Source organism: Harmonia axyridis, chromosome 2 (assembly GCF_914767665.1).
Source record: "Harmonia axyridis chromosome 2, icHarAxyr1.1, whole genome shotgun sequence".
NCBI lineage: Eukaryota > Metazoa > Arthropoda > Insecta > Coleoptera > Coccinellidae > Harmonia > Harmonia axyridis.
Window position 1 is genome coordinate 31,075,359 of NC_059502.1, and position 23,078 is coordinate 31,098,436.

Below are 23,078 nucleotides of genomic sequence, written 5' to 3' on the forward strand. Positions count from 1 at the left end.
GTGTAATTGAATTTCAATAATATGAAATTCTAACAGTATTGAAATATTCGATTTTTTTCTCGAGTTAATAGATGCCTTCGTTGATGAAGGAAGGATCATAACATATTGAATTGAAAAAATTCACACATTACATTTTTTGTTTCTTTAGATTTCTTAAATGTTGATAGTTTCCGAGACATCACTTCGCCACAATGGCCGTATTTTTCGAATTTTGTGACGGGAATGGTCTCCAACGATAGTGTTTGACTCACCGATGACGAATCCGTCCTCAAATTCGATTCTGGTCAGTCCGTCAGGCCGTCCTATACGTGACAAATATATGATATGCAGCCCTTTCTCTCTATCTATATATTCAATTTCAATGAATTTATAAATCAAACTAGAACTTTATGAATCGTTATTTCTTAGAATATATAAGAAAAGATATTTGTAGATAATTCAATTTTGAAGGCATAACTTATTCCATTTATGAAAAGGAACTGTGTAATTAGTATATTTTCTATATGATGAGTACCTATATATTCGAATGGGTGATACAAAAAATATTAGTTTAAGCTATTCGGAAAATGTGTGAATAACAGTGCATTTATTTGTGGTATTTTTTATATTATTATTGACAACAAATATTAATTTTGCAGACACATATCAATCAGTAAAGTATTACTTTTTCTGCCTAGGCAGCAAAGTAAGTAGTTTCATGACTGCACTTTGTTTTTGAGCGTGCCGGACGCAATGGTTGCAGTCAAACGATCACATAAGACACTTACACTCACACTCACAGAAAAGTCTAGCTATCAGGTGGACAAAGGAGAATAACCTTCCCCTTGAACATTTATAGCTTTTGAAAAGGCTTAAAGACAACGCAATTGATATAGATGCATCCAAAAAGGTCCAAACTAAAATTGATATGTATTTTTCAAGAAAGTAGAAGATATTTCATTTTGCATACACACATAATATGTATGTATACAATATTATAAATACCTACATGTACATATTTACATAACGTGTTACATGTACTTGAGTGTTTTGTTCAGTTTTGTTTTATTTTATGAGAAAATAATATTTTTTTTTGTGACTTGATTAATAAGCCTTATTTTGATAATTTATAAGTTGCTTCATTTCATAAATTAAAATCAATCCAGTAATCCGGACGCCTCCATAATCCGGGCAGGTACCGGAACGAAATCTGCCCGGTCTACTGAAGTTATACTGTACATGGCTGAGCGTAGCGTGGCTGGGAATTCAGCTAAGGAAGTCAATCACTACTTTGTCGCCTAGTAAAACAAATTATTGTGTGAATTTTATTTGGCAATAACCCTTTTCATCCGATTTCGATGAAACAAAGCTTGAATATTGAACTTAGATGAGCTGAATATATCTGTAAAAACCCAAAGTGACACCCGATAGACAGAACAAAATACAACTTTTCATTCCTATTCTGTTACTCTTTTCTTATTGCTCTCACTAATTTTTTTTCACGACTTATAATACGTGTCAAATGTCAAATAATCATTTGAATAATCATTCTGAATTTCAGGAGAATATCAAAAATTCTCATCTAGATAAAGAGACCGACAACAATAACCTAATAAATCGCATATCTTATATTCCTATACACAGTGTTGTGGCCTCCAAAGGCGCATAAAATGAGAACTCAAAAGCTTTTCGAACTTTACATTCTAGAAATCTCAATATCCAAATTTTTCTGATTATCTCTGTGAAATCATACAACCAGAGATGATCATATATTTTTTCTCAATTCGAATAAATTGCTATTTCTATTATCCATACTCAAAATAAGTCCATGACAGTGGTTCATTGTCATTTCTAACTTCACAATATTTTCAGCGATTTTCTTATTTAGTATTATATACCTAAACAGTGGCGTACCCAGACATAAGCCTTGGAGGGGGGATAAAGGAAAAAAAATCAAATTTTCCTTCTTTTGAAGAAGTTTTCCAAAGAATTTTGCTTACTCATAATAAGATTGTGATATATAAGGTTGTTACATATAATCGATATTCCTCCTGGGGGTATATATCCCCCTTATCCCCCCCTAGGATACGCCACTGTATCTAAACTGAACTGAATTTCTAAAGTTTACAGAAACACAAATTTACTCTTTGCTGGGCTTCATCGAGAGTTGAGATTTTATTAGGGGCAATAAATACCAAACAGGCGGTTCTTCAAATTGAATGGGTGTGTCAGGTACAAATCTACCAAAAATTTTCGGGTAGCTCCATCTAGCGGAATTGCAGTTTCAGCGCAAAGTAGTCTACAACCTTAACAATGTTAGAATACTATATTCTATGTCAAAAAAAATTAACTATTATTTATTATTATTTACTATTTCATATTAATGTAGGATCCAGTTATTGTTCCCTGTGAATAATTGCGATGGTCAACCGGATGCTTGGAGACCTATCAGTTTCTTCTAGTGTCGAGGGCATACAGTTTCAATGAATTTACAGGGAACGAATTGTTATTGTACATATAATGTAAAAAGGATGTGTTATTCTTCGAGGTGTCGAAGATATGTCATGGAGTTGTAAATCTTGAAGAGATTTACTGGGGGGTTGAGAAAGTTCGAGAACAAGACGGTTGTACCAGATGTGTTACATCTGTGTATCAGGTACTAGTCCTTCGAGAATATTCGATTTCCAGGAATCCGCGAAGATCTTTGTGGGCGGTACGGCAAAATTTCTATTGGACTAGGGGATGGTACTTTCCCCTAAGGGTGTGGTCAAGCCGAAAGAAGGGAGGTCGATATTCGAGACAGGGTAGTTTCAATCGGCGGGAGAAACAGTTCAAATTGATCCGGAGACGGGAAGAGTTCAAGGCAAGTCTGAGACGAGTCAAGTTCGGTCAGTCAACTTAAGACGGTTCGCGGACTTGATTAAGACGAGTCGCGAACAAGTTGAAGACGAGACAACCGAAAACTTGAAGTACGAAGACGTGATAATCGAAGACGTTTCGAGTAATTAACACTAGAGCAAAAGACGAAATTCTGTACCGTAGTGAGAAACTTGTAATTAAGACGTAATTAAGATATTCTCAATACTGAGTTTGTACTGTATAATTGTCGCTTTGTAAATAGATGTAAATAATTCAAAAGAGTTTAATTGTTACAAATCCAACGAAGTCACGGAGAAAAAGACGAAAGACCAGGTAATCGAATCATACCTCTAGACGATCGATTAACTAAGCCTACATAAATACTTATCATTATTATTATTTATAGTATTTTGACAATAATCATTGAAAAGAGTAAGAAAGGAAAACATATCAGCAAATAAAGATATGCACTTTGCACTGTTATGTTCAGATTGATTGTGCTGATTCAGATAACTGATGAGATTTTTATAGTCGTTTGTGTTAAAAAAAAACTGAAAAACCGTTGATTGGTATATGAATTGTTTATTCATCATTTCATTAGCTGAAAATGAATTATTGAACTTATGTGGCTTTTATGACTTGAGATATTCATATTCCAAGGAAAGCGCGATAAACTAGAACACGCGACTCGAGACGTGCCCTGAAACCGAAGCTTCGAGAAGTGCCCCAGGTGAAATCTAGGTTATTAAACAATTTAGTAACTAGTAAGTTCTTGATTCTTGTATGTGATGTTCCTGAAGTTGCGGCTGAGAAACCTGGAGGTTATCCTAGTTGATAGTTGAGAATTTGACATTACCTGACGTTGTAGATTGAAATTCATATTAATTTTAAAATTTTGATGTCGAAATTTCAACTTCTATTCAAGCTTCTTTCCATGTAGATTCTTTCATTATCCGAATTAGGTTCAGTGAAAAATAAAAGTGTATCTATATTTCTCTAATTCTGTGGTTATTCCGTTCATTCTTCCACATCTTGTAGAACAAAATCGTACGAGAATATATCAGAAACGCACAGTTTTCATGGTTATATTTTATTATAATATGTTGGTACTCCGAACTTTCCGCCACGGCTTTATCTGTCAATTCATCAATTTGCCTTGAAGAAATCAGTTCTGCCAACCAACATTTTTCAATGCAAAAATCACTATATGATATTTATGGAAATATTTCATTAATTTCAATAAAAATGCAATGAATTAGAGAAAATAATGTATAATACTCGTACAGAAGGCTCATTCTACCACTCGTTCATTGAAAAACTCGCCACTTCGTGGCTCGTTTTTGAATTTTGAACTCGTGGAAGAATATCAATGCCTTCTGCATTTGTATTATAAATAACTATTCTTGGACTTATCCACAAAGGAATACAGTTTTTCTTATGAAACTATTCATGAAATCAACCGATCCAAGGTCATTATTTACCGAATTTGAAAAATTGGTAATATTTTTGTTTTATCGTAGAATGATTGATGAACCAATCAAAGACCCCAATTCCCAAATGAATACTATGAACAATATTTATACGTTTGTTTTTATGGTAATGTCTTTTTATTGTTCATAGCGAATTGTAGTTTATGAAAAATATACAGTTCTCAATTTAAATTCTGAATCTATATTTTTTATTTGAATTACAATTTCGGTTTATTAATGACCCGAAACATACAGACCCTGTCTTGCACTGAAAATTTCAAGTTCATAGCTCATTCTGTTCCAGAGTTATTGTGTAATTGGCGTCCGGAGAGAAATGATTTTTACCCCGAATTCTTCATCAGTGATACCAAATCGTTTGAGATCACTGTCAGTTCAGAATAAACGATAATCACAGAAATTGAAACGAAATAATAGTTCACTTTCCTTTTGAATAAGTAGGTACGCCAAAAATTTAAAAGCATTGACTGAATTCGTGATTATGTAATCCTTTTATGCAATTTCGAATGATCCTCATACTTAATTCAGTCTTCTGAACACAATCACCTGTGTCTTTTTCACAATTTCCGAATGAAGGAAAGATAAATACATACTTGAAAGGTTTGAGGAAGTTTCAGAATAAAATACTTGGTAGTTTTGAGAGAAAGAGTTGCTATCAAATCATTCAAAGGAACCTTTTTTTCATATGGATTTGTTTGTTCATTAAGAAATTCATTTCTTTTTTTGAAATTCATAGATATCTGAAAGTGGAAATACCGCTTTTCCCAAATATTTTTCATTTTGTCATTATTTCGAACTTACACACGAATAACAGAAAAATCTTAATTCAAGGGGTTAACGGATCCGAAAAAATAAATCGAACATAGTTGAATTTTCGGATAACTCACTTTATCGATAATTCTCATATACATGAAAAATTTCGGTGGAATCTGAATGATAGACTCAGAAATATCAAAATTTTCATCGAAAACCTCTTTTTGATCTCCTAAAGAAAGATCCTTTCGAAAATAACTTAACTAGTTTGCAAAGGAATTTCAGTTTAATTACTGAGAGAACGGCATGACTCTGAAGCTATTGAACCGATTTTGCCTTATAACTAAGATCTCTATAACTACACTGGCTTTATTTACGGAACCCAGCATTCAAGACCGAGCCTACTCAAATGTTGAGTTTCTAGGTTCTTCCGTTCGAAAGTTTTCGTATATACAACCGAACAAAATCAAATTCGAAGACAGATCGTCATCAGTGAGTAGAATATTATCGTTTGTGACCATTCCCGGCAAATTGAATCACTACTACATTTATTTAATGAGCTTGGTGAATTAAGATTCTCAACACTTGGAATTGCTGGTTGAAATCCTGAGTACAGTTAATCTGAAATTATGCTCTTTCCCTGGCATAGTAGAATCTCATTCAGCGAACAGCCCTCCACTTCTAATCGAATTGGCATCTGACAATGCTTCGTCCCTATTCGTAAAGGTAGAATAGCGAAATTAGGTTATCATGTCAGGTATTGTCCCAATATGATTAACTGCGTCGCACTAATTTTCTGAGACTGACTGTGATTCATACGACAGACACTTCAGTTAATTGGGGCTCTTCCAAATATATGCAAGAGGAAATTTCCATCTTTGAATGTCAGATCTAAATCTATGGAATCTTCTTCAATATTCATTCAAATTTCTGCCTAACAGGGATGCTTTGAAGAATTTCAGAGTTCATATTCATACAATATGAATATTGAAATTCAGGTATGGTAATCCTGGAATGAATTAACCTAATTGTTGGATTGCTTTCCGAAAAAAATGAATAAAAAATCAATTTTTATGTTGACGTTTGAAGCCCAATCGAAGTGAATTTTCGAGCTCTCGTCCCCGAACATTTACGTATGCCGTAATATATCGTACGCCTAAACATAAACTGCTCCAAAACAAAATAATTGGTATTTACCCGCTTGCCATTATCCATCTGTATGTGAATTGCAGTAATAGTAATATTGATAAACCACCATAATCCATCAAAGATGTGTTGCTGTTTTTGAAACCAGTGCACCTTATTCCAATAAATAAATAGCTGAACGCGATATGGGCGGTAGAAGTGTTTGAAATATTTTCAAGGAAATGATTACCGAAGTTATAAGGTTCAAACAAATCAAGAAAACTTTCATTACACATTAAAAAGTGAGGAATTCTATGAAACGCTGATGGAAAAAGATAAGGAAAATACATGGTTCATTTCTGAGGAATATCTTAACCATGGTTTTTCTTGCACAGAAAACACATCCCATCAGTAGTAAGATATTGGTCAAGGAAGAATATGCCCCCAAATATTTCTATGCCGATTCTGCTCAGGAATATGAGATTTTATCTTTTTAATAGATTTGGCTACTGTTTGGCTCAACAAAGTGGATTATTTGAACATTTAGTTTATATTTGTCACCCCACAATTCAGCATTATCAAATCAGTACTCATTTTCACAGAGGTAATTATCTGTGTCATTCATTGTCGCAAATAAATTCCCCGCATAGAACGGAATAGAAGTGTAATATTCATCTTCAACTGATATGGTCTAATAGCCGATCTAATGCTTGTACAGCGGCAAATATTCGACTATCAAGTTGCAACGCAGTTCGAAGGTGTAAAAATCCCCACTGCGCCATTGAAAGAGTACATTCTCTGATTCTATATGGTATCGTGCAGATGTTTTGATTGTTGCACTATTCCACTGGACCTAATATGGAGTATGGAATAACGTTGAATATCTTATACATAAAAAATACCTTTGTATTATATTTTTAATAGGTGTATGGTGTTTCATACAATACTAAAAATTCATTATGAATGATTTCATATTTCTGATTGATGTTAATTTTTCGAAATTTAAGTGCTGGTTTTTGCCTTGAAAATTGCTATATCGTGATCACAAGTTTAGGGGATAAATACCATATCAAAACTGTTTTTTTGTAGCAAATTTCATAGGAATAGATTTCACAGTTTCCGATAAGCGCTCTGGATGGCGTTCAGTGGATGGATGGATAATTTTTCAATTTTTAGATTCCAAACATTCCAAAACATAAACTGTGAAAATTTCGTTTCTGAGTATGATTTTGTTGTACAAATTGTATTCTCAAAAGGGTGACGTATTATTGTCTGAACTTCGACAACAATTAGGGATATTAATTGAAAATTTTAATGAAAATGTGATTGTAAAAAATTAATAAACTTATTTCAAACCAACTGTAACGTTCGTTCACGAATATTCACAGCACATTATATATTTCCACTTAATGCAATCTTAAGGTTTGAATTGAATTGAAATTCTGCAGATATTAAAAAAAAAATATGCGAAGAAATTACCTACAATGTTTGTAATGTTCTGTGTCATATGACCTATAGCTATTGAATTATAAATTCGCAGAGAAATTAAACAGAACGAACGCGTGGAATTACGACGCTAGATTTCAGTTAGGACTTAAATAAATTATACCTACTTGAAATACGAGACGGAAACAAACGATATGGGTAGAATGTTCAGAGCTCTGGACAGGAATAAAAGAGAACGGACTATCTGACATCACGCAAGAATAGTGCAGCATTTTCTTCATGCTCTTAACAAAATTGCTTTGATGGATATCATAGTCGTCAAAGGAGTTCAAGTTGCCTGGCTGATATAAAATGAAAAAAAACTATAAATACAAGTTTCCTCTTCTGGGAACAGTTCAATTCGCTTTTCGAATTGAACATATTGGCTGCTTTCGCTTTGATGTTTAGTAGAGCTCAGTTTTCCATATAACTTTTCAGAAAATTTGATATGAAGATCTGTGAAAATTTCAATTTCACTGCGTCAAGGGTACCACCGATTTTTAAAAATATTAACTAGCTTGAGTTTAGTTTTATGTATGAGAATAACCTCATAAGTTCACGCTGAATTTTTAGGGGATCCTATCATCAGAATCTCTTACTACATAAACTAACCAATATCAATGACTTTTTTCAGAATTAACTAGTTGACCGTATTCTTGTCTTCTCTCCCAGATAGCACCTATTATGTATTGTGAGGATTCCTCACTGATTGTGAAAATGACAGTGTCATCAGCATATGTTATGTTTTTCAGTATTCCTCCATTAACCTGTGGTAAGAGAACACGTCCTTGCCAGACTCTCTGCATTTCAAATTCCTCTGATATGTTGGATTCTATGTTGATATTTGCGTTCTGTTTCTATTAGAGATTTCTGATAATGTTGATTTGGTTATTGTTTAAAACTTTTTTCCTCGGACATTCAATAGTCTAGAAGAGGAAGTAAAAAATTGGGGTCTGCTCGAAATTCCGAAATATGTCTTCCATGACGAGCAGCACTAAAATCGATTAGTTTTGGTTAGTGATTCATGTATATTTCACCTGGAAAAAATTCCGATTTTAATGAAATTTGAACAGGTTGTACGGGGTTACTATGGAATTGCTCTGTCCAGTCATCCAATACGAAGACCCTGTGCTAACTTAAGGAAGACCGAAGACCTAAAAATGTTCGTTGTTTTTGCGGTAGTTCGATCATAACTTCTAAACTAAGTTGTTCTCGACCAGAACGTTCATTCATAAACTTGTAAAAATTCGAATTTTCTACAAATTTGTGTCCTAAAACTCTTACCTAAACCTTATATCAACCGAGATGCAGAAGAACAATATGAGAAGAAATTTCTCAAAATGGCATGGTGGAATATATCGAAAGGCACGTTGAGAGCAATACCGAGTGATTTTTTATGGTTATCTTAGTGGGATTAGCTACCAATGCACCAAGGCAGTAGAACGTTCCTTGCTGTACCGTACTACCAAGTTTAGTTTGCGTTTTCCAAGACAACCTCAGTCAGCACCATTATGAAGGCGAAATTTCTGTCCGACGACACAAAAAAATTTTATAACGATGCTGAAGGTGAACTGGAAATCAAGGATTTCCAACTCAAGCAGACAGTGTAATACACTGATGTTCTGATCGTACAGACTGCTGTTTCAGTTTCCGATAGTGTAGTCATTACGGGGGAAGATATTGATCGTCTTGTGCTGCTAAATGCTAAGAGATTTTCACAGCAAAAGTCTACTTCCAAAAAACTGATCTTTGTTATATAGATTATTGGAAGAGTGCCAATATCTAGGTCCAATTTTTGCAAATTCGAGAAAATTCACCAGATTTTGTTCGACATTATCTCGAATGATATTAGCTTTGAGAAAAAGTTTATAAATGCCAAATAGCGGAATTTTTAAAAATCTACTACTGTCATAATGAACGTTCTGGTCGAAAACTACTCAATTCAAATGTTAAGAGCAAAAAATAAAAAAGTCCGAAAATGTTGAGGTTCTTCGGCCCTCCTCAAGTTAGCATAGGGTCCTCATGGAGAATAACATCCCACAACACCCCCGAACAACCAGTAAAATTTTCAATAAATCCGATATTTTTCAGTTGAAATGTATAGATATGTAATGCTATTGAACTACTAATGGTTTTCAGTGCTGTTCTTTAGTTTGGAATTATTGCAGTCAATGAAGCATGTATAAACATCTTTCCTTTGATGTCAACATTTTTGCAGCAAAAATTGAGACTACAAAACGTATCACGTGTACCAATATTTCTACTGAAACCAAATTATTCACTTCGAATATCTGCTCATATTTTTCAAATATTCTTTGGTGTATGATCTTCAAGAATATCTCAAGTATATTAGATATGAGGCTCATTAGTCTGAAATTATAGCACTTTCGAATAATTCTTACTTTTGGGATCGGAGTGAATGTAGATTGGAGCCATTTCCGTGGTATATGTCTCTTATATGTTTTGTCAAACAATTAAACATTTCACCACGATATGAATGCTGTTTTCATCTATAATTTGTATCTTTTCGGTATGTATGTTATTTGTTCCTGGTTATTTTCCGGTTATTACATTTCAATCGAATTATCTTCTTCTACCTAAGAATAGGAAGACAAAAATTTTCATTTTGCTGAAGGTCTGCTATCAGAGAATTGCTCTGGTTATGTGTACCGCATTCAGAAATAGCTGCTTTTAGTGTACATAGTTTGTTATAAACGTTCAAAAGTTGATTTGGTGATTTTCATTTATATATACCCGATTTTTCTACTATGTTTCTGTAAGTGTTGAACCTTTCATGCTTTTCCTGTTTCGCTCTGATCGCTTCACACAGCTTAATAATCGAACTTTTTTGCTTGTTTGCTTTTTTTTGTGTGTTTTTCGATATCTCAAAGTGTCTTTATTTATTATATATTTTTTTGGGTTCTGGGGACAAATAGCGAACTTCGTTTGACCTATTTTTGTCTCTCGTTTTGAGGAATTTTTTCTTTCGTTGTTGCTGTTGTGTACTTAATCGACTTGTATTCATCTACATCTTCCAAACGGTTTTTCTTAAGTTGAATCGTTTTCGGTACAGAGGGCAGATAACGCGCGGCTAGACAATCATTAATCTGACTTATTGCATAGAAAACACAAATCAGCAATACCTAGATGGTATGAGTTCTTAAATGTAACCTATGTATAAAATATTTCAAAAACTGAAAGAGATATGAAACATGAAATATTTGATTCTGGAACAATAACAGATATTGGTTCGAAATTTTCAGTGTTTGCTGAAATATTGAATTACTCACCTAGTGAAGACAAGACAAACCAACGTTGCTGATAATATCGTCAACTGTTGGGATAAGGCCGACTGTGACTTTTGCATAGCTCTATGTAAATCATTCTGTAAAAAAATATGAATTAATGAAGAAATTAAAGACATCTCTAGAATGAATGAAGTAAAAATATGGAAACACCAACTTCGTTTATGAGTTTATCGAGACAATAATCGACCGATATTAATTTCTATTTGGTCTGGAATGAACAAAAAGGTTCACTGCTCTGCTGGAGGATATAATGAACTCAATTTCAACTGCTGTATGTTTACTTCGATTTTATCATCCAGTACGGTAGTGAGAACATGTCATTACCACATAGAGTTTGATTTACATTACTAAGGCTGGTTTTAGAGTCACGCTGACCGTCGGCGCTGACAGGCCAATATGTATGATTACTTATGAAGCGTTTTAGAATAACGCCGACGGCTCAGCGCTGAGGCCTGAGGCATCGAGCGCGAACGCGCAACGCGTTAGCGCCGCTGACCACGCCGCGCTGACGCGCTACCGAGCTCAGGGACCGTTACTGTGTTACGTAAAACGTACGCGCTGACGGGGACAGTCAAAGCAGCAATGAATCGCGATATTGATAATGGTCGTGTGATTGAAGTTGTGGTTGGGCTTGACCGTACCTCACGACGTTCAGCGTGACTCTGAAACGACTTGCTAGTTGCTACGCGCTGAGAGCTACGCGCGTAGGCTTCAGCGCTGACGGTCAGCATGACTCTAAAACCAGCCTAAGATAGAAAAGTCAATAATTAATTGTTTATTCGTTAACAAAATATACAGAAAAACCTAAACTCTAGATTTTTTTTGTGCAGAATGAGGAACATGTACAGAGTGGGGCAAATTGGATATTTTTGAATGAAAAGTAGTATTTCTATTATAGATAGACGAAAACTGATGTCGATGTCTGAGGCCAGTTTTCATCAGGAATTTGTTCATTTTCGAAATATTGCTGGTACTGTTATTCTATTGAAATAAAACATCCTGCAATTATTAAATATCGAAGGAGGCATTTCCTTCGGAAATGTGTGTTATGCCAAATATTGGCTGGCGCAGAGACTGTGTAATAAGGAATTATACAACTGCTTCAGTCAGACATATAGCCACCTGTTAGAGCAGGAATTAGTTCTACGATGAAGCGATAAAAAGTGGAAGGCTTCACTGCAAAACAAAATAGTCCAACTCTCATGGAAATATGGTCATTAAATCATATAGGTTAACTGCGGCAACAAAGGAAATTTTATATTCGTTGTTATCGAGCTAACGCCACCAATCGGTGTTTCTAGACATATTACTTCTGAATGAAGATTATAGGGGTAGGTTTGACGTAATAGGTATACTTACAAACATATTCTCTAAGGCATGTTTTGCCAACCAACAATTCAAAAATACAGGTATGAAAAGGTTTCTTAAAGGCGGGTAGAAAATCTGAAATAATAAAATAATTAGTGATCCTATAATTAACACATAACTAACTTAATACTTACAGTTAACGTGAATGGAATGGTATTGACTATCTCTAAGATGAAGTGAAAAGACAAAAGTTGTTGCCATATATTACCCTGAAACAAAAAAAAAATCGGATCAAATTTGCAGGAATTAACCCAATTACAAGATTATATCCCGTGATGAATATTCATAACCGGCAGTGAAGATTAACAAAAGGGTGACTCTTTATTGCATTCCTCATTGTCCTCTGAATATTCCGAATGAAACCAAACAGGTGAAATTCGGATACGTATGAGGAACAATTTAATATATCGCTTTTTGTGGATGTTTTTGTTTATAGACGGAATAAATCACTGAATATCCCCATTTAATGGCTACCTCATTCGACACAATTATTAGTAAACAATGGATGTGTGCAGTGTTTTGTGTTGAGTTGGGCCATTTCGTTGAATGAAATATGACAATACGAGTAATAACCGTCGAAAAAATTTTCATATCCACAATACAGATGGGAACATTTTCAATTATAAATAGAGAATTCAAAACAGTATTTTAGATATTGATGAGTAGAAAATTGGCAGCCTATATAGTGAGTTTATTCTAATTATGCTCAACATTAGAAACTAATTCTTCCAACATGAGTTATCATGAATACTAAACTGATTTTTGGAATCTTTTATATGTAACCACATGATATAAAAAAAATTATGTTTTAAAGGTTAATTTGAAAAGAATCATATTTTTTTGTAAGAGGAAATCCAAGTTATCCTGAATAGTTATTTTCTTTATTCTTTGATCAGATAACAAAGTTGTATTGTACTGTACGAACAAGTACTATGGGTGTGTTCGTGAAGTTAGCAGCCACCATTTCGAAAATCAAAAAATTTTTTTTTTGCGTTCGTTAGTAACTATTCGTAACACAAAAATTTCCGTTTGTACCTCAAGGATACTGATAAAAAAACATCGCATTTCGCTGGGGTGCTAACTTTACGTTTTTTTTTCGAATTTTCCAAAAAAAAATCCATCGTAAGTAACTGTTTGTAACACAAAAATTTTCGTTTGTAACCCAATCTATAATGAAAAAAAAAACCTTAAAGGCGAAGTTAGCACCCCAGCGGAATGCGATGTTTTTCTAACAGTATCTTTGAGGTACAAACGAAAATTTTTGTGTTACAAATAGTAACTAACGATGCACTTTCAAACTGATTTTTTTTGCAAAAAATCGAAAGAAGACATGAAGTTAGCACCCCAGCGAAATGCGATGTTCTTCTACCAGTTCTTCTACCAGTATCGTTGAGATACAAATGAAATTTTTTTTGTTACAAATAGTTACTAACGAGTTACTAACGAATGCAAAAAAAAATTCTTAATTTTCGAAAAAGTGGGTGCTAACTTCGCATTCTAGGAATGACATTTTTTCATTATAGATTCGGTTACAAACTAAAATTTTGTGTTACAAACAGTTACTTACGGTGGACTTACAAACTGAATTTTTTTTCTTTTGGAAATATCGAAAAAAAACGTGAAGTTAGCACTCCAGTGGAATGCGATGTTTTTCTATATCCTTGAGGTACAAACGAAAATCTTTGTGTTACAAATAGTTACTAACGAGTTACTAACGAATGCAAAAAAAAATTTTTGATTTTCGAAAAAGTGGGTGCTAACTCCACGGACACACTATGGGTATTTGTTTTAGGGCATACAGACGCAAATATTCCATTTGAATTTCAGTTCTTTCAAATTTCTCGGTAGCTTTTATATCAAAAAAGACTTCAGAAGAAGGTTGGCGCCAAATCTGTACAGAATTGGGAAGATAACAATACAAGTTGGGAAGCAATGATAGGAAACATAAAGGAAGTTTCTAATTAAACCTTTAGGAACCCGAGTTAAATAGACTACGAGAAAATCGATAAAACGCTCTGATTTTCTAAAGAGGCGGAGAATGAGTGTTGGAAAAAAGATATTCTACCTCAAGTACAGATCTTGAAGAACAAAAGCGATAATACCAAGTCGAACGTGTTTTGAAAAAGAATTATTTTTTTTTCTCAGATCATGCTATGACTTGAACAACAAACAAACTTATAGGAATAGAACAATTCGAAGACAAATAACTCTTAAATAAAAAAAAACTCCGGGTTTATTTAGCTAGCATTGAAAATAAACTGCTGAAATAGAGTTGACAAAGTGTAATAGATCCATTGAGTAGCTTGATTCGAAAAATCGTTTTGAGTCACAACATTGCGGATAGATATCGTACGATTATTACAATTGTTATATTAAAGAAAACTACAGAGGCATACCAATTTTAAGCACCATATTGAAACATGAAAAAAATTCAAACGATTAAAATTTGCACCTTGATCATTATTATTATTATTATTTGAACCGGGGTCGTTGTGGCTCAGTAAGCCTTCCGGGAACTGCGACCATATAGATCTTTTGTTCTCTTCCCTACTCATTCATGGAAACCCAAGGAGGTCGTCGATGACGTAAATAAAACTGACAACCTCCTCAGGGGCTTTGGCCGTTACGTTACGTCCCGGGTATCCAGGACCGGCTTTTCCATATATGAATGGTTCTTAGGCCAGCCAGCTATGGACACCTGTATACCATGTGTTCGGCTGTTTCTGCTTCTGATCCACAGAGCCTGAAAATATCATCTGCTGAATTTCCTATACGGTACAAATAATGTTGGTACCGACAGTGTCCGTCAGCAGTCCCACTATCACCCGAAGCTCGGCTCGTGATAGCTTCAAGAGCTTTTTGGAACAGGTAGGTGAAATCGTCACGAATTTCTCAGCCTGAGTAAGTCCAGGAGTGTTAGTTCAGTGTGTTATCCTGTTATTTAACTCCCATTGCTGGACCGCAGCCTCATATTGGTCTTTTTCTAGCCCACAGAAAGACTTAGGTCCAGCAGGTGACCTTGATGCACTTTTTGCAAGATCATCGGCTTTTTCATTTCAACAACATACTGCCCTGGTACCCACAGTAGAGTCACTTTATTGCCTCTGACCAGTTGCCTTATGGTATTACGGCATTCCCAGGTCAAGAGAGACACCTGGCAGTACGATTCCAGGATCTCAGCGTGGTCTGGTTGTCCGTGGTGATACACCTCGTCATACTTTGAGATGAATAACAAGGATTTAGGTCAGTTAGATCGTGCAGAAATTGATGCAGTCTTTGTCATCCGGCACATCGAACATCATAGATGTCTCATAGATGTTGAGAAAGCATTCGAACACGTCCAACTTAAAGACTTTAATGAACTTATTGATTGATTGATTGATTGATCTACTCTACTTATCATACATATTTTCCATAGAGCTGGATCAAACCACAGAAAATTTATCGGAAGCAAATAAAATCCAAGCCAAAAACAATAACCTAACCTAACCGCACCATTATCTGTCGGAAAAGGTTTCAGACGGGGTGATTCCTTGAATCCTATTTTTAGTATTATCATCAAGGATAGAGTAATGAAAAGAATACCAAACTGAAATAACATAAAACTGGTAATAAAGAGATTTAAATCTCATGTTAAGCCGACAAAGCCGATTTGGTTGCTGAAAGCGAAGATAATCTACGGCAGCTTCTAGACTCAATATGAATATATAAACATCTAAAACTAAATGCATAGCAATATCAAAAAATACCCATTGGTCGCACGCTAGCCGATGATGATATTATCATTCAACAAGTTAAAATATCGATTTTTTCAAGAACGATAAAAACACACTGTGGAAATGAATTATTTAATCTTTGGCAATCGATTTCGGTATATTTACCATCATTAGGCCCGCTGAAAATATACATTTATGAAACTTTATGTTATTAATTTGACAAAATTTGAGGTTATCTACCGTACATTGAGGTGGATTATACGTATGATAGATAGTATATATTCATCGATTTGATCTTCAATATGCAATTTAAAGTTTTTATTTTGACAATAAATATCAATTATATTCTTCGAAGAATTTTTCTTGCGTGGTTGTGTTGATTTTAGATTAGACGAAAGTGAGGAAGTCTGTTTACGTAGTATGGCATATGTCTATCTTTGGAATAATTATTGGCGGGAATTTATTAATTTGAAAATACTATTGTCGCGTATGGTGAAATCAGACATTTCGTTTAGTAAATGTTGACTATCTTTGTTTTTTAAAATTTCGTGCTGTTCTAATAGTGTTAATTTATAGTAATTACTTTCTTTATGTAGGATCTTTAAATTTTCAAATTTTGTGTTATGATTTGACTCATTCAGGTGGTTTCCTAGTGCAGATCTAGGTTGATTTTTTTGGTGTTCATTGAATCGCTTTTTCATGTTACGTGTCGTCATACCGATATCGAATGCAGGACAGTCTGAGCAGTTAATATTGTATACTCCACTCTGTTCCTCTGGTTTTTTCTTATTTTTGTTATTCAGTAATAAATTTTCTAGGGTTCTATGTCGACTATCTATTATGGTGTAATCGTATTTATTCATAATCTGTTGGGTATGCTGGTGTAAGTCTTCGTAATATGGTATACTTATGAAGTGTTTCCTAATTGCAATGTGGGGGTAAATTTTCTTCAAAAGTTGTTTTCTCTTTATAGAAGTGAGAATTTGGTCAATGTATTCTCTTGTATACTGGTTGTCGTTGCCTATTTGATATATCATATTTATTTCCTTCTGGTAGTTCTCGGCTGACAGAGGTATGTTGAGGAGTCTGTGAATTAAAAAGTTGAAGGCGGCTCTTTTTATCGAGGGGGAATGATATGAATGATAAGGTATAATGGTATTGGTTTGTGTCGGTTTTCTGTAAATATCGAAAGAAAAATCATTATTATTATTTAATGTTACTTTAAGATCTAAGAAATTTATTGTGTTAGATGTAGGGTGTTCTAGAGTGAATTTTATTTTTAATTTTGAGTTTATCATCTTAAAGAATTCGTCGAGATCTTTGTCTGTCCCCGTCCAAACGCAAAATATATCATCGACATATCTCTTCCACATGATTATTATTAGAAGACAATATCGAGAATCAGGTATAGTGGATACAAAACTCAAGTTCTTCCACCATTATCTGAACAAACATCTACACAATGTTCAATATCAAATTCTCATAGAACGTCTAGAAGAGGACATATTTTACTCAAACCACGAATCTGACCAAAAGAGAAGAATAAAACTTAAAAGACTGATTGATGGAAAGCACAGGACAACACCAACAGTACATCAGGAAAATACACGACCGTCTAGAACATACAACCCTTATGTGTTTCACGATAGATTTACCAACCTCTCCAATATAACTCTCGATGAAGACGAGATAAAGACGTTGAATTTAGGACATAAATTTGCACCGATCCCCAAGATACAAGATGTTGATAAAATAGCTATAGAACTGGAAACACAGATCCGAAATAATCCAAATTACAACACTATAGCAGTTGAATTGGCAGATGCGCTGAGACCTTTTAAAAATACAAAGGTAAGAGCGTGCAATCGAAAACAATTTTCAACCAACCGAAATTTGAATGAGAGTATAAAGACGATTCAAAAAAGAATTACTGATAATGACCTAATATTAACTAAAGCACTACTACTAGAGAAAAAAGCATATATAGATAAAACCCCAAATTTTTTCGAAGATAACGGTATAACCAAAATTAAAAACAACCCCCTCTCTAAATACTCCACTAAAGTGAATAAAACATTGAAAGACACTAATCCCACTTTACAAAAATATGGTCAATCACTGTACAATATGAAAGAAAGAAACCCATTAATACCGAAACTCTATAGCACTATTAAACTACACAAACCAGAAAAAAGTATAAGACCGATCACCTCTGCCATATCATCGCCTAGCCATAAAATTTCCAAATTTATTAATAACTTTTTCACGAATAAACTTAAATATCGGTCGGCATATTCAATTAAAAATTCTATAGAATTGGTTAGAAACATTGAGTCATTGAAACTAGAACCTAACAAAAGCTACAAACTTTTATCATTCGATATCATAAATCTCTATACCAACGTTCCCATCAGTGACTCGCTGTCTCTGATCGAAGAACAACTGATGAAACATTACAGTACGGACAACTTCCTGAATCTGGATACAGCCGATGTTATGAACCTATTGAAGTTATGTTATCTGATAACAGAACAGAACTTCTTCATTTTTGATGACGTCATATACACGATGAAAGATGGCTTACCCATGGGTTCACCATCTAGTGGTCTCATTGCAGATATTTATGTAGACCATGTAGAAGAACAAATAATGAAACTACCATATAAAGACAATATAATCATGTGGAAGAGATATGTCGATGATATATTTTGCGTTTGGACGGGGACAGACAAAGATCTCGACGAATTCTTTAAGATGATAAACTCAAAATTTAAAATAAAATTCACTCTAGAACACCCTACATCTAACACAATAAATTTCTTAGATCTTAAAGTAACATTAAATAATAATAATGATTTTTCTTTCGATATTTACAGAAAACCGAAACAAACCAATACCATTATACCTTATCATTCATATCATTCCCCCTCGATAAAAAGAGCCGCCTTCAACTTTTTAATTCACAGACTCCTCAACATACCTCTGTCAGCCGAGAACTACCAGAAGGAAATAAATATGATATATCAAATAGGCAACGACAACCAGTATACAAGAGAATACATTGACCAAATTCTCACTTCTATAAAGAGAAAACAACTTTTGAAGAAAATTTACCCCCACATTGCAATTAGGAAACACTTCATAAGTATACCATATTACGAAGACTTACATCAGCATACCCAACAGATTATGAATAAATACGATTACACCATAATAAATAGCCGACATAGAACCCTAGAAAATTTATTACTGAATAACAAAAATAAGAAAAAACCAGAAGAACAGAGTGGAGTATACAATATTAACTGCTCAGACTGTCCTGCATTCTATATCGGTATGACGACACGTAACATGAAAAAGCGATTCAATGAACACCAAAAAAATCAACCTAGATCTGCACTAGGAAACCACCTGAATGAGTCAAATCATAACACAAAATTCGAAAATTTAAAGATCCTACATAAAGAAAGTAATTACTATAAATTAACACTATTAGAACAGCACGAAATTTTAAAAAACAAAGATAGTCAACATTTACTAAACGAAATGTCTGATTTCACCATACGCGACAATAGTATTTTCAAATTAATAAATTCCCGCCAATAATTATTCCAAAGATAGACATATGCCATACTACGTAAACAGACTTCCTCACTTTCGTCTAATCTAAAATCAACACAACCACGCAAGAAAAATTCTTCGAAGAATATAATTGATATTTATTGTCAAAATAAAAACTTTAAATTGCATATTGAAGATCAAATCGATGAATATATACTATCTATCATACGTATAATCCACCTCAATGTACGGTAGGTAATTGATTGCACGCTCTCACTGAGATAACCTCAAATTTTGTCAAATTAATAACATAAAGTTTCATAAATGTATATTTTCAGCTGGCCTGATGATGGTTAATATACCGAAATCGATTGCCAAAGATTAAATAATTCATTTCAACAGTGTGTTTTTATCGTTCTTGAAATTATGACTAAACATACTATGGAAACATTTATCAACAAAGTTAAAATATCGAGTTAAAAAAACAAACTAATGCAGTTGCTCTTAATGTTTTGAAATGAATGGCTTTCTTTTCTACCTCTTCTTTATATGTGCTTCTCATTTCATTTATTTTCGACATCTTTATGGAATAAGAATCTGCACTAAAAAATATACATTTAAGAAAATCAAGTTGACCTTGAAATAACCTTGAAGACAAAGTCGAAGTTAAAAAAATATGTTCATTTCATGTCTTTCTGCTCACCTTACAATTTTTATTTGAAAACATTTTTTTGAAGTACAAAGGTTTTGAGATAATTCACTGTCTCAAGTTCAATGCCGTACCCTGTAAATTCAACAATAAGACCAATTATGATAAAGACTATACAATTATATTAGTCAGAAGAATTTCTGGAAGAGATAGCGTGCGCAAATATCAGAAGAACACGCAAGATATTGATATTTGCGTACTGAACAGAAAAGTCCCTTCAAATCATCACATTAAACGAATGAATGACTCACGAATAGCTAAATTTGCTGGCGATAAATAACTTTCAGGTCGTAGAAGTGTCGAACTACCAAGGAAACGATTGCATGACAACTTGAGATCAGATTAAGCATGGTAATGAAGAAGAAAAAACAGTTATGCCTAATTTGAAGAATGGAAAAGAAAATCACAGCCGAAATTCATATGCTTGCACATCTGAATTAATTAGGTAAATTTTTTTCATAAACGGACTTGGGTGATAACTTTTCTATTCAGAAAAGACCAGGGAGCAGCCTAATGAAAAAATTGAGATCGGTAAATATTTCTGAAATTTTTGTATGTTATAGAATATGACCTCCTGAGGAAGAAAGTCTAGGATTTAACTCAATCCTATGACTAGTTTTCGACAATCAAGGTGTCGAAGTTGAAAAATGGCATTTCTTTGAAGTAGGAAACATCTTGAATGAAACAATTTTGCACGACACAAATTGCTAATACTGAGATCTACTCTAAATCTACTCATGCTTTGTTGTTTGAAGTTGATAATTTTTTGTATTGGTCTATCTCAAAAAAAAATATATACCCATAAAGTAATAATTTCAGACTGGTTTTTAACGAAAATTATTGTTAGGTATGGGGTGAGTCATACTTAATTAAAAAAAAATCGTTTAGATGATAATTCAACCTGTAATTGAAAAAGTCGTCAGTGGAATCATCTTATTTTTTAAATTTTTTGTCATTACTCTCAGTTCGAGCAGACTATTAGAATGTCAAACAGTTTTGGTTTGCTATGATCTGTTTTTGAGATTCACAGGATAATATATTGAGAGGGGGGACAAAAGATGTCAAAAAGTTATATTCAATGAAAATTTCATACAGAGTAACGGTAAGAGACACATTAACGTTTACTCAATGTTATTTAAGCATTGTAGAATGAAAGGCATTGTACAAACTGTCCAAATTTCGATGTTCATTGAGAGCATTTCAAGAACTATAATACCCAGAGTGCAGCTTGGTCCTTTCGAAGGGCCAGTTTCATAAACGAAAGTAAAGTCTCGTTTTCCTGGATAAATCTCCTTTACCAATGGTTTTTCATAAATCAATCTTGAGGTTAGAAAAAGGTTTGAAGTGTCCTTCCTCATTGAGTCCCAATATTGGCGCTTTATGACAAAAGGAAGGGATCCTTTCTTCACGCATGCTCTATGACTACAAAAGATAACCGCATTTTGTTGTGTCATTTCCATCACACATTTTTCCGTACCACACAAACTTTCTTGTTGAAATTATCATATTTGAAATTGAAACTTTCACTTTATACACAAAATTTCTATTTGTATGAAATATTACCAAATGCAGACGAAGAATTACTAGTTCTCAAAGTAATGAAGCCCAGGAAATTTAACACTTACGAATAAAAGAAAGCTTTCTAATGAAACGGTCTTTACCAAGGGGAGCTTTTACGCATGGATTATGAAACTGACCCTAAGTAACCAAATCCTATCTTACGAGCGTCTTTCGTTAACTACTCTTGATTAGGACAGGATTGCATTATTCAAAGAATATTCGCGAACTATAATCATTCAAAAATAGAAGCATTAAGAGAGAAACTTTGTACGGTGTATGAAGTTGTACCGGGTTTTTCACCATGATTTGACCCCCCCATTCAACTTTGTTACTAAAAGAGGTAGAGAAAAATGTTTTCAGAAAAAGTTCCACAAAATCGACTAGTGTTTTCAAAAATGATTTCTCAAAACGGAAAATATACAGAGTGGGCAACATATTGATTGCAACTTAATTTTTTCAAATGGAACACCCAGTATATTTTTCAGTTTTCAAGGGGAAGGCTGCGATACTTCAAAATGCCCTTTTTTGAGTTATCCCGTTGGCAACGATATACGTTTCATACACAGAAAGAGGGAAAATTGTAAATATTTTCACTTTATGTGAAGAACAATAAAAATAAGAAAGCTAAAAGGAGAGAATATATGGAGTTGCATCCAAATCATCCAATTCCAATTTATAGTGAAAAACGTATATCATATCGTTGACAACGATATAACTAAAAAAAAAGGATTTTGAGTTATCGCAGCCTACTACTTGAAAAGTGATTACTGAGCATGCCAGGTGGTTCTTGAAAATTTGAAACTCTGTGGTACTCAGAATAAGAGAGATAGACCAAACATATGTTATATATTCGAAATCAGGAGAAAAAGAGCTAGTCAAATATAGAAAAATATACAGGGTGTTCCATTTGAAAAAATGTAGTTGCTATCAAAATGTTGCCCACCCTGTATATATTTCATTTTTTGAAATCATTTTAAGAAACACTAGTCGATTTCGTGAAACTTTTGTAGGAAACATTTTTTTGTACCTCTTTTAGTAACAAAGTTAAAGGGGGGGTCAAATTATGGTGAAAAACCCGGTACATTCACATTATATTCTACTTTTATTTATGCATATAAGTAGAGGGCAACACTATACGATTCAGGAATCTGATTTTCACCTTTTGACA

The 23,078-nt window shown here is 33.8% G+C and overlaps 1 protein-coding gene across 12 annotated transcripts in view; it reads right to left on the reverse strand.

The window, feature by feature from the left end:
• The window catches only part of LOC123674263 (potassium channel subfamily T member 2), a 777,909-nt gene that overhangs the window by 170,168 nt on the left and 584,663 nt on the right, over positions 1 to 23,078 (reverse strand). For all 12 annotated transcript variants that reach the window (XM_045609230.1, XM_045609237.1, XM_045609228.1 and 9 more), the window contains 3 exons: positions 12,499 to 12,573; positions 12,356 to 12,439; positions 10,979 to 11,073 (listed from right to left, as the gene is read on the reverse strand). In XM_045609230.1, the coding sequence (XP_045465186.1) occupies positions 10,979 to 11,073; positions 12,356 to 12,439; positions 12,499 to 12,573 (254 nt within the window). The remainder of the gene's footprint in view (positions 1 to 10,978; positions 11,074 to 12,355; positions 12,440 to 12,498; positions 12,574 to 23,078) is intronic.